The sequence below is a fragment of the Toxorhynchites rutilus genome, chromosome 2, assembly GCF_029784135.1.
Source record: "Toxorhynchites rutilus septentrionalis strain SRP chromosome 2, ASM2978413v1, whole genome shotgun sequence".
NCBI classification, from domain to species: domain Eukaryota; kingdom Metazoa; phylum Arthropoda; class Insecta; order Diptera; family Culicidae; genus Toxorhynchites; species Toxorhynchites rutilus.
Genome location: NC_073745.1, coordinates 115,137,309 through 115,150,845, shown reverse-complemented (window position 1 = coordinate 115,150,845; position 13,537 = coordinate 115,137,309). Strand labels below are relative to the sequence as shown.

Below are 13,537 nucleotides of genomic sequence, written 5' to 3'. Positions count from 1 at the left end.
CTAGTTACAATGAGCACTATCCATTTGTGCGCGTCATCAGTTAAACTATCGACCACGAGGGTATTTACATGCTGATTTCTCCCAGACACCTTGGATTTGAAATCTCTGTTAGGGAATACATGTCGGTGGGAAAAAAAGCTCACCCTACTTTCATGTGTTTGCAATGTCGATTTCTCCCAGGCAGCTTGATTTTGATGTCTCTGTTAGGGAACCGCCACATGTGTCGTCAATTTCGACCAATCAGAAGTGGGTATTTCCGTTAGGATAGGGGTTGAGATTTTACAATTGTTTGATAGTTAGTTTCATGACATATATTATTTTATTCAATGTAAAAAATTGTTATGGAGTGCCGAAGTTTATTGACGCAAAAATTTCATCAATCCATCATGAAATGACTGAGCAATAAGCATTTGAAAATGGACAATTTTCACGGTGCGCTCGATTTTCAATTTTCAATTTGTACCTCAACATGTTCCCGAAAGACGTAATCCTACGTCAAAAGTTGTTTAAAATCCTTTTTATACCTAATTTTTCTTATGGTTCTGTATTGATTTTGAACGCAGATCGATTGAGGATAGCGATAAACCACTGTGTTCGATGGGTCTTAGACTTGGCTATATTCTCTAGAGTATCACAATAGTTTCTTAAAATCACGATACTATGTCACTTTCGGCCTGATTCTGTGTGAAGTGAGATGACAATTGTCACGTATGCCACGCGATTCCACCAGGCGTATGCCGTGAGAAATCTCACTTGAATGAACTCTCACCGTATTCCCGCTTTCAAATCTACGTGACCGATTGTCACATGAATTGGGATTTCTAGGTAACAATCGTCGATATGTCTTGAGGTGTCGACAGCGCATGAAAACTTATCAAAAATGGAAACTAACAGTATTCTATCAATATATTCAATTTATATTTAATTTTCACAATGCGTGTGACGAATTGCAAGCAGTTTGTATTTTTTGTGAAAGCAGAAGTATGTTATCTCTTGATCGGGTGAATGAGCACTCCGGAAATCCTTCTATTATATGAAATGAATTTATTTTTTCTACAATATATCTATTACATGGGTGTTATGTTTGATCTTTCTAGTAGCGAGCAAAAAACACCGAACTACATATCCATTCCAGAAGCCGTGGTAAACATCGGAGCCGGACTGAGTACGCAGAGAGCAGCAGCAATTACGATCAAAACAAACGAAAGCGCAAAACTCTGCAGGATGCAAACAACCGTTTCCGTCTGCGTGTTGGGCGAACTAAATCCTAAACAAATGATCTAATCTCTCTGAGCGAAATAAATAAAATTCTGGGATGCCAGATGTTTTGTTCTTCAATTTATGCGATGAAAATCTGAAATATCTGTAAATATGTGCTAGTGTCTGCAAAACTGGCCAGTTTCGTTTATCATTTGGAACCAATAATGTTTTGTCACTATTTTAAACAACCTGCAGCAGGAATGAAAGATTGTGAATTAATGTTGAATGTCTGCAAATTCGTGAACATATGTGCGAATGTGGCATCTCTGATCAGACTTGGCAACCAGCAGAATGAACGCCTTGTCACTTGCTGTTCATCCTCTCACATACATAAAATGAACCTCTCACGGCATCCGATACGACTGTAGGAATAATGTGAGGAGAGTTGCGTGATGGTGATGTGACAATTGTCATCTCACCTCACACGCCGTTTATTTACTCCATTACGGTCCTCACTATCTGTTCAATAAATTACAACCGTTTCGAAGCACTAGAGTTCGTCACTATCTTATTACACCTCATAACACTTCATGTTATAGCATTACTTTCTTTGTACGTGCAATTATTCGATGGATTCTGCTTCCAACTGACATAAAATCTATTGATTCACTCTCAAGATTCTGTCGTGAGTGTGTAGGCTGGCTGAATGAAAGGAATTAGCAAGAAGTTAAAATGATTTGGAGTGTTGAAAATGGTCAACATACATGATAGAGTTTTTGTTAGAATATTTTGTTTAGAGCTAGATTGATTTCAAACGAATGTAGTGTGAACAACAATATATCCGATTCTAAAATATTTATAAGGGTTTACCCTTACTCTACAAGTATAATGAATGAATAAATGAAATGAAAATGTAAAATGAAACATTTTTTTACAGTGCATATTTTCTCCATATAGACCCAATGATAACATAAAACATTGCGGAAGACACCAAATCAATTAGACCAACCGTTTCAGAGTTACATTTTTTTTTGAAAATTTTCAAGCAATCTTTGCATAGGCTCATCTCAAACGTAAGGCTAACATTTTCATTAAAAAAGGGCCTTTTACGGATGGTGATAAAAAAAAACTATTTGTCTTTGAGTTTGATTTTTGTCTTTGAGTTTGATAAATTTCCCATAGAAGGTAATCATATCAGCTCACTTGCGAAAAAAATCGGAACATTCGCTAGGCGGACGAAAACATGCGTGTAGACATGTTTTTGAGTTCTTTCTTCGTTTTATTTATCAATTCCTTCTCAGTTTTCGCGACAAAATTGTTGGGGTAGATCTTACGCTTCAGGTTTGCCCAGAAATTCTCGATGGAACGCAGTTGGGGGACGTTGGGCGGGTTCGCCGACTTGGGTACCCAATCGATATTAAGTCGCTCAATCTCCTCTAACGATCGCTTCGAGTATTGGGCCGATGTCAAATCCGACCAGAACAGCGCGTCTTCGCCTTGCACGAAGCACACGCAATGAAATACATACGTTGACAATGAGTAAACAATCGCAACATCTATTTCTCTGATAATGACGATTTGCTACGACGCGGCGATGAGTGCGTAAATTGTACTTCGCCTTCCACAAGTACAGATTGTCTAAAAGTTTTTAGCTTTACACTTACCAATTGTAATTATCCTGCACCAGCTGTTCGAAGATAACTTTCACATAATCTTCATCATTTGTGTAATATGCTTTCGGATAAATGCAATACCTATTTACTGAATAAAAATATTTTATTTCATTATCTATGTATATATACTGTTAATATGCATTCTTCATCTTATTAAATTTATGTTTCCATACATGTTTCATCAGTTTGTTTTGAGTCTGTCTCTCATAATCTTACTGCAGCAGCTATTATCGATCTGCTGTGCCGACCGCCCGTTCCTCTACGATATTACTTATCCCAACAAGATTGTTTCAAGTTGTTTCTCCATCTGGTAATAATAACTCTAGTAGCGGCGGTCGTTACGCTCAAACTATGTACAGGTATCTAGTGCAATGGGACAAAAACCAGTTTAGTCACCTAAATCATCTTCAGTATAACCGATATGAACAGGTCTGTTGTTTCAGGGCTTTCAGGGAGTTCAAATTTGCGTCCAGTTTGCGCTCTCGCTCTTTTCAAACACAAAATTCCGCTTTCGTACAACGCGAAAAACTACTTGCAGAATATGAATGTACATGAGAGGAAAAAAAGGGTATGTTCATGTTTAGGGAGAGGCCAACCCGGTCGTAACATAATGGCAAAAAGAAATGTCTTGTAGAACGGAAAGGAAAAACTAATTTGCTTTAATTCAACTTCGCTTGTCTTACCGTAGGAAACGTAGAAGTACATTCTACGGGTGGAAAACAATATACGTATTTACAAATACTTGGAAGTTTGATGGATATGTTAAAAGCAAGAGTACGATTGGAAGCAGTTTAAAACGAGCGTTGACGATTTTAAAATAACTTTGTATGCGTAAAACAAATTCTAGAGATACGACAGGTATAAATATTTACATAATTTTTTTGCATTCATCGGTAGGTTTTAAAAAATTGTTGAGACAAAGGGGGAACATGTGTTAAATGCTGCACACTCTGAATAATGTTTATCAAAATAGTTCGAAGACTTGGCATTGCTTGGTTTAATTGGAAGATATTGCCGTAGTGCGTAATAAATATTTAAAACACAAGTGAATTGGCAATAAAAATCCTTAAAAGTATAATGTCTTTCCAAAAAATATATATTTTAGCCTACGGATTTAGATAAAATCTATTTTCTGTGTAATTTGAATAGTGTATAAATTATGTTTTGGTTAAGTAGATCCTAACGTATCCATTAATGCTATTTGAACGTAAATGTAAGCAAACACAACTATGTAATCAAACAACGAACTTTTGTATAGCTCCACTTCATTAACTTTGACACATCGGTTTCTCCCGCTTCTGACAATTTTGATTGAGCCGGCGGTTCAGTTCAGCCATTCCGATTCCCCGCTGAATCGTGCAGCGTTTGATTGAAAACTGTGTTTGTTTCTTTTTTTTACTTTTGCTTCTTTGTATTACTTGCGCTTATCTACAAAATTTATTTTTTTTTTTGTTACTTTAATCGATTACTACTTTCCTATACACGGTACTCCACTTCCACTCTAATGCTATGAAAATATATAAACTTTTGTTCCTGTTATACTTCGATGTGCATATCTCTATTTCGCTATCTGACTGCCGAAAGCTTCATTCATCTACCGATCCTGCCGCTTGAGTCGCAACTGCTACTGACACAGTTGCGCTCCTGCTGTCGTCATGCACCCAAACCGTCCGAATAGGATGAAATACTGCTACGAGTCGAGCCGATCTGTAGCAGATCGTGGCACTGCGGCGAGTGCGGTGGCATCGGTACCAGACTGTTGCCATACAACTGTTCCATCTCTTCCTGCTGCTGGGCGAACGTTTCTTCGAGTCGCTGTCGTTTTGGAAAATGGGAGAAACAAACGGTTAATAGATGGACCGGTAGTTGTATTCTGTACTATTTGGATAAGTTGCAAAACTTTGTCGATAAATACAATTCGTCACACACCTGAAACCACCACCACCACCGTTTCACAGTTATGTTAACTTACGTTAATTGCAAACAGAACATGTATCAATTGCGAGATTTGAGTTTGAAGAATATAGTTAATAGGAAGCAACGGTTTATTACACTGCTTTTGTAAAAAAATTTTAGTTAAAAATTGTGGATTTTGTACCTACGAACTACGATCTGCGGACATGATGGTTTTTGTTAATAGTAGACTAAAAACATCCACTTTAGATTCGCATAGAATGTTTGTTTACGACGAAATTGCGACATGCTCTCAGCAAGTTCAAACTTCGTCCCGCCAAAAATTTGTTTTTTGTTATCAATACCTTCAAACATTCACGTTTTCTTACTATGAGCAAGTTTATAGGTCCAATCGTAGAACTGATCATTGATTGATCTTCTATTTGACCCCGTTGAATTTACCTCTTACTATAATTCTTAGTATTGCTAACAAAACTCATCATTATAATATCAGATTATTTTCAGACACAATTCTCGTTCAAGATTTTTCAACCACTTGCAAATAACATGTTTCTCCGTTACATGGAATAAATGTTTTATACTGAAAATATTAGCCCTAAATCGGACAATTCCTTCCTCGATTTCTGCTCTTATCAACACATCCGGCGATCCTTTTTTTTTGGAATAGATAGAAGAAGATGTAAGAGTGCGTTTTATCACATTAAAATCCATTGCCAGTTTCGAACAAAAATCAATTTCGCTAGCGCAAACATCAAATGGACTAACAGCACTTGTCGCTATGTAATTATAGAACATATGGGAATTTAATTTTCAGAATTTTCCCTTTTTCCTTCAGTTTTCCAAAAATTTTCAATTGTCATGCTTGGTTGGAAAATTTTTGGTTGAAATATGTGTAATATTTTTATAGAACCCCCTCTGCATTCCAGAGGAAAGTGGAGAGTCTAACCATCATAGAAACATTTATTGCACCCTAAAACCTCCGTATGCTTAATTTGGTTTCATTTGCTTGAATATTTCTCGAGTAATGTAGAAATTTGTGTTTAATTTATATGGCAGCCCCCCCCTTAGAGAGGGGGTGGGGTCTCAAATTATCACGAAAACCTTCCCCGGTCCCAAAAACCCCTACATACCAATTTTCATGTTGATCGGTTCAGTAGTTTCCGAGTCCATAAAAACTATTTTTCGCGAAGTTTTCGATTGCCCTCTGTACACACTTGCCATTTCTTTGTTTCGGATGGCTGTTCGTCTCCTGCTAGATCTTGAGAACCGTTTTTATGAGATCTTTATTACCTGTATCCGTCGTCTGGCTTTTGAATTGTCAAAAAAACAACGTGAAACACCTTTTCAATAAGAAAAAAAGGTGCTGGCTGAGATTTCAAGACCGAAATTCGAACCATTCGCTCCGCAAGCCTGAGACTACATTAGCAGCGAGAACTATGTGGTTCAATAAGCCATCAGCGAACAACTTTTTTTTTGCAGTCGAAATACATGAATTAATCTGTTTTTTTATCATTCAAAATTTTTGCAATTCAATTACGTATCGTTTGCAATCATCACCCTTCTTAAAATGTCCACATAATATACAGATATTTCTTAGTACTTTGTTTTCATTTGATTTTCTTAAGGTGTCAGTTTTACTCCTACAGTGTGTCAATTCTACCCACACTTCCACCAAACCCCGATTTCTCCCCCCTTGGGTGATTTTTCGGTTTTCAAAAAACTCTAACTTTGACGGCTGTGCGACACTAGTAAATGAAGTCCGAATGAGCTGATATTTTGCATAGGATAGTTTTCCGTGGAAAACATATTTAATCAAGTTCCCTTTGAAAATGGCAATTTTTCGCACTCTGTAACGATCCAGTAATGATTTGAAACCAATGAAATATCTCGAAAATGTGTGGAAACCCTTAGGATGTCGATTTGAACCCTACTCGTTGAGCAGCACAAAAATGTGCGAAAAAGACTCGATGACACAACATTTTTGGAAAGGAATTTACGAATTACATGACAGAAAGGAAAATGTGCAGCTTCTAATTGTCTTTACGTTGACTAAAATATGTTAAACCGTTTCCGTTTTATATCTATACACTTGGTATACCCTAGAAAGATTTTTTTTTGGTCCGGCTTACTTCGATAATTTCTTTAAAACTTTACCCATATATGATTATTACTACCCACAAAATACCAATTTTCAATTTAATTTCAGTTGGGTTTATTTTTTATGACAGAAGAGGATAAGTTATTAAATTAATCAAAAAATAATAACTTGAAAAAAAATCTTGGGGATACATAGGAAAAATTAAAAATAAAATGCTCTTTTAAAGAAATTACCCAACATTTAAATTTTAGAATAGAAACATTTTGTTCAAAACACTATCGTTTGATCTTTACAAATATTTAGCAGGAGCATAATTTAAACTCCTTAATTTTGTAAATTGTTCTTGACTTCGCGAGAACAATTCACATATGTAGTATATTGCTCTAGATATATAAAGATATATAAAGAAACCGTCCTGACCCGTCTGTCCATCGCTTAGGATATTTTAATATCTTGATTGTTCAATAAAAATAACTAATGTATTGTAAATGTGTTTAAATGTTTTAACGATCTATAAAATTAATCGATTGCGATCGATGAGGAAAAGATTCCACGTGGATACCAAGCAGATACGTGAAGATTTGACTGTGGTACACATTTAACAGCAGCCCGATGTGTCTTGCAGAGCAAAGCAGTTGTATGGATGAATCGATCTTATTTCGACCGTGGATCGATCTCCATCGCTGATGATTGTTGCGTGGACGTAGTTATTCTGTAACAACACAAAGATGGTCAATGAGGGCCCTGAGTTCTGAACCCACGATCGATCGCTTACTAAGCGAACGCGCAACCAATGTGGCTACGGAGACCCTCTGAGATGAGATCTATGAAATACAGAGAAATGGAGAACTTAGGCGATGACCGCCGACAAACATTGACCAAAAAAACATTTATTTTAAATTGCTAAAATCTGTATGAAAATCATTACTCGATGTTGTTTAAATACTTAGCAGACAGTCCTAACTTCACGTTTCTTCCATAAAACTCATTGCATTTCCGTCAAAACATTATCCATAATATAAAATCATTATCAGAAGCAATTTTTGTTCAATATTTTCCCCACTTGCAGAGAATGTGTTATCCTGTTACACAGAACACATATTAGAGACTTTTTTCATTTTTTTCCGTAGAGTACCTTTTTCATGTATAATATTTGTTCTAAAAGCGTGTTCATTTCACCCGCAAATTCATTACCATTTTCGCTTCACAGATATAGTTCGATGTCGAATTGCATGGCAAGACTCTCACATTTTCGCCACTCGATTGAACCTGAGTTGCGATCTGTTCAGGTAATTCTGATTCAATCGATTTTCAGAATACAGGAGAATAGTTGATCAGTAGATGGATCTAGAATTTTCGAGTGAATTACTCTATCCTTTTGCTCAAAGCGTATTTTGTTGACTAACCAAACTAGAAATGTACATATACATGTTGGCAACATGTTGGGCGGAATACGTGTAATTTTTAATGGAGCTCATTAAAGACTTCGTTTCTTTTGTTTGAACACACGTGCCGTCGTTTGAATAAAGGCTGTGTAGGTATTGCTCATGATAGCGTCTCGCAAGTGAATGTATTCTTCCTCGAACCGCTTCTGTTGATACTGTCATAGGAATCGCAGTGGTTCACTCTCTACCTTTGCGTATATGTTGACCATGGATTATTATCACAGTTCAAGAAATCTTAGAACGACGTTCTCTTGACCGCGTCTTTTCATCAAACGACACACACATAAGACATGTTCGAAAATATTAATTCAAAATGAGTAATGATGTTCTTAATGATTGAAGTAACTGTGGCGCATTGGATCTACACACGTGCTCTCTAGTTGGATTTTTATCAGAATTGACGACAGTAGCGTGATTGTTAGTTTATATTCCGAGCATGTGTTTGATTGGAATTATTTCAATAATTCATTGTACGCATCCAAAAACGTTTCAAACTCGCCGGCGATACGCGTAGCCTTAGTCGAATTGAATTTACTTGCGTATGTGTAAGGTGAAAGTTCGATGAAGAGGACGATGTTTCATCTGGCATTTAACAGCGTAAATAAATTGGTCCTGTTCGTCCGACGGATCAATTATTTGGTATAATTTAAACCGAAATACAAATATCGCAATTAAAAATAGCAGATACAGGTGAGAATCGGTCATATATGGTTATATGTTTTTTTTTCAAGACAAGTTTATGCAAACAATTACAGGTCCCCTTTCTATAGAGCGTAAGGGATGTGTAAGTGCACTGAGCGGTGCGAAAGATTCGCACAGCAGCAGAGCAACAAAGGGCCATTTTGATTTTTTTCAAATTTACACAGATTATTATCAGATAACGAAAGATTTTCGTTTAAATAATTAAGATTTGAAAATTTTCAATTATTTATTCCAAGAAAAAGTATGACTTATCCTTATATTATGTGCGCAGATATTTCCAATTGATGGATGCTAACATCTCTGCAATCCATGAAGGAATCGTCTAGTTATGAACATTTAAAATCTTTCATTTTTTCGTTACATTAAGTTACACGGAACAGGTCGATGCTATCTACAACGATTTTTCAGATGCCTTCAATAAATGCAATCACGAAATCTCGATAGCAAAACTCGAACGTTTCGGTTGTTCCAGCACTCTACTCGGCTAGCTCAATTCCTATTGGTCGCACAATGTCTAAATGATGTGGACCTTATACTTAAATGTTTCTAGCGCTGGTACGCCGACGACTTTGAACTTTACTACGTAAAGGGTGTGTCACATCAAATTGCATCACGGAAAAAACGCTGTAGAAATTTTATTTTTAGGAATTATATCTTCAGCTTTCGCTTATAATCAGATAAGAGTGTATAGATCACGTTGGCCATGCTTCACTGTTAATTTTTCGTAAATTTGGAAAAATGTCGTCGAACGAAAAAGAGCGTCGTGAATTAATCCTGTGCACTCATTTCGAGAATCCGGAATTGTCACATCGGGACATCGGTAAGATGCTGGGAGTCAGCAGAGTACTAAAACGATACTTCGAGAACCTAACCATCAACCGGAAGGTGAAGAACGGCAAAAATGGATGCTCCGTCAGTGAAAAAGATCACAAGCGCGTAGTTAAGCAGTTTAGACGTGATCCGAGAAGTTCGGTCCGGGATGTCGCCAATAAGCTGAATTTGTCAAGTTCATTCGTCCAGCGGACCAAGCAGCGGGAGGGCCTGCGTACATACAAGGTTCAGAAGGCTCCTAACCGCGACGAAAGGCAAAACATGGTGGGGAAGACGCGAGCCCGGAAGCTGTACACCGAAATGCTGACGAAGCCGCATTGCCTGGTAATGGACGACGAAACCTGCGTCAAAGCGGACTTTCGTCAGCTGCCGGGCCTGTTGTTCTTCTCCGCAGAGGACAAATTCAGCGTTCCGGAGGAGATTCGCAAGCAGAAACTATCCAAGTTTGCCAAAAAGTACATGGTGTGGCAAGCGATCTGCTCTTGCGGAAAGCGGAGCGCCCCCTTCGTGATGACCGGCACGGTAAACGGGCAGGTTTACCTTAAGGAGTGCCTACAGAAGCGCTTACTACCACTATTGAAGCAGCACGAGGGCCCGACCATCTTCTGGCCGGATCTCGCTTCGTGCCACTATTCAAAGGACGTGTTGGAGTGGTACGAAGCCAACAGGGTCACCTTCGTGCCAAAGGAAATGAACCCGCCCAACGCGCCGGAGCTTCGCCCAATAGAGAAATATTGGGCGATTATGAAGCAGGCCCTCCGGAAGAACCCAAAAGTTGTCAAATTGGAGGCGGACTTCAAGAGAAAATGGATTTCTGTTCAAAAAAAACTACAACCTGACGTTGTACAGAACCTTATGGACGGGGTAAAGAGGAAGGTGCGAGCATACGGGCTTGGGCTCGAAGTATGAATAAAAAGAAAATGCCAAAAGTTGTTTAATAGTTTTTATTTTACTGTCTAAAATTTTCAAAAGGATCGGTCTACTGGGCGAATTTCTACAGCGTTTTTTCCGTGATGCAATTTGATGTGACACACCCTTTAATAACCTGTCCAGAAGACGCAGATTTTCTTCAGCAAGAACTTTATAGCTTCTCAACTAATCAGACGAGTCTGACTGCCGACAAATATTTGGTCATATCATTTGCTCGCAATCGTTCCTCACATTTTTTCACAAATTTGTGGGTTAGACAATCAATTTTTCAGTTCGCTGTCAGATGCTGACATGTGTCGAGCTTGAATTGCTTCAAAAACTTCGGCTACTTTAATAGATGATTCTTATGGACTCGGAAACTACTGAACCTATCAACATGAAAATTGGTATGTAGGGGTTTTTGGGGCCGGGAAGGTTTTCGTGATAGTTTGAGACCCCTCCCTTCTCTCTAAGGGGGGGGCTGCCATACAAACGAAACACAAATTTCTGCATTACTCGAGAATTATTCAAGCAAATGAATCCAAGTTGAGCATATTGAGGTACAGGGAAACTTCGATATAACGTACCCTCGTTATAACGTACCCTCGATATAACGTCACTCGATATAACGTACATTTTACCTCGATATAACGTACACATTTCCAAAGTGTAAAGGAAAAATTTTTCAATATTTTTTTTCTGATAGAACAATGAATTATCTTTATTGTGATGCTAAAACAAGTTTTGTACCTTCAATCAATCCCGAAATACAGCTAGTTTTGTGATTCCGGATTCTAAATGAATCATGCTTTAATCAACAGTACGGAGCGAAACATCATGAGAAAGGCTGGCTTCGTCTTCTGATTGAAGTTATTCATTATCTTTACTAAAACAGCAACACAATAATATATCATAGACTACGTTTGTGAGTACTTTATTATGCTTCGATATAACGTACAATTCGATACAACGTACAATTTTGAAAGTTAAATGTACGTTATATCGAAGTTTACCTGTATTAGGGTGCAATAAATGTTTCTATGGTGGTAAGACTCTCAACCCCCTCTCTAAGGGGGGGCTGCCATACAAATGAAACACAAATTTCTGCATTACTCGAGAATTAATCATGCAAGTGAAACCAAATTGGGTATATTGAGGTATTCGAGTGCAATAAATGTTTTTATGGTGGTTAGATACCCCTCCCCCCCTCTCTTAGGGGGAGCTGCCATACAAACGAAACAAAAACTTCTGCCTAACTCGAGAACTTATCAAGCACAATTTTGGATGTGGGGGTTTTTGGGTATGAGAAATGTTTCTATGATGGTATGACACCCTTCCAAACATGACAATTGAAAATTTTAGGAAAACTGAAGGAAAAAGGGAAATTTCGGAAAATTAAATTCCCATATGTACTACACGTACTTTGTTCGAAACTGGAAATGGATTTTAATGTGATGAAACGCACTCCTATATCTTCTTCTATCTATACCGAAAAAAGGATCGCCGGATGTCAAAAAACAAATTTTGGGCGGGACGAAGTTTGCCGGGTCAGCTAGTTTCCAATAAAAACGATCAATTCACTCCAACATTCCCAATCTATTTTTTTCCTCCATTGTTATCCCGGGTCCGGAAGATCTTTAATGAAGCCTTTTGAATAGCTTTCGAATAAACTGTTCCCTTCAACAGCAAGGAAAATTACCTGCATTGAGTGCATTGAGTCTGGTCACAACCTTACCCACAGATAAACCTTTAGTTTGCCAATATCTCTGCGCTAGATCTACTTTACGCAGTACATCATACCAGAAGTACAGATGATACAGAGTTCTTTAATCGCGAACTGCTCGTAGAAGAGACCGTGAAAACCATCTAGTATTCGAGTTCTCGGCTGGATCGCATAAAACTTTATTGGCTGGGATCAGATATCGTAGTTTGCATAAATTTTTCGTCAAAGAAAGTTTTTCCGACTTGCACTGTGGTCATGCGTATTCTAGAGCTTGCCACTCCAAAATACATTTATGTTGTCTTCATAAATTCGAAAAATGGTATAAAAACCTTATAAATACGGCTTTTTTGTTTTGCTTTCTCTACAAAACCTGAACTCATATGTTTGGCCCTGACATGTTTGGAGTGAAAGATCGATAACAGCACTTCATGAAATTTAAATCACCACTCTCCGTTTCAATTAGCGAAATCGTTACTCAAATCAGCATACTCAAAACAAAAACAAAAGCAAGAAAAAATGTTTTACATGAACTTTTCTATATTAGGTTTTGTCACTGAACAATACCACCAATCGCTGACGAGCGACATTCATTCATTGAAGACCTCTTAATCCTCAATCTTGAATTATTCGAAACAATATAATATACTTATCATGGCGTGGTTGACACCTAGCCCTCTCATAGACAGCCATGTTTTTAATGCCAACACCTCGAGCGCCAGGACAGCTGTGATATAGGCGGTTTGATTGATTTTGAACCCTATGACAGCCGCGGCAGCTGAGATGTAGGCACTTTTATAGTTTTTGAACTCCATTGATAACTTTGATGTCGTGTATCCGTGGCCGAGTGGTTAGCGCCTCACATTATCATGCCGGGTATTCGGGTTCGATTCCCGTTCTGGTCGGGGGATTTTTCGTCAGAAAAATTTCCTTCGACTTGCACTGTGGTCACGCGTATTCTAGAGCTTGCCCCTCAGAATACATTCAAGGTGTGTTATTTGGCTTAAGAAATCTCAACTATGTATTAATAAATGACACCAGTTAA

At 37.9% G+C, this 13,537-nt stretch overlaps 1 protein-coding gene across 14 annotated transcripts in view; it reads right to left on the bottom strand.

Annotated features, from left to right (window-relative positions):
- Positions 1-2,957: 2,957 nt before the first annotated feature.
- Positions 2,958-13,537, bottom strand: part of LOC129770475 (serine/threonine-protein kinase 10) — a 133,633-nt gene continuing 123,053 nt past the window's right edge. For 11 of the 14 annotated variants that reach the window (XM_055773329.1, XM_055773334.1, XM_055773331.1 and 8 more), the window contains one exon: positions 4,550-4,688. Coding sequence is in view for 2 of the 14 variants with exons in the window: in XM_055773337.1 (XP_055629312.1) it covers positions 4,527-4,688 (162 nt within the window). In the remaining 12 variants the exon portion in view is untranslated. Of the gene's footprint in view, positions 4,689-13,537 lie in introns of all 14 variants that reach the window. The other 3 variants (XM_055773337.1, XM_055773341.1, XM_055773328.1) reach the window with 2 other exon arrangements.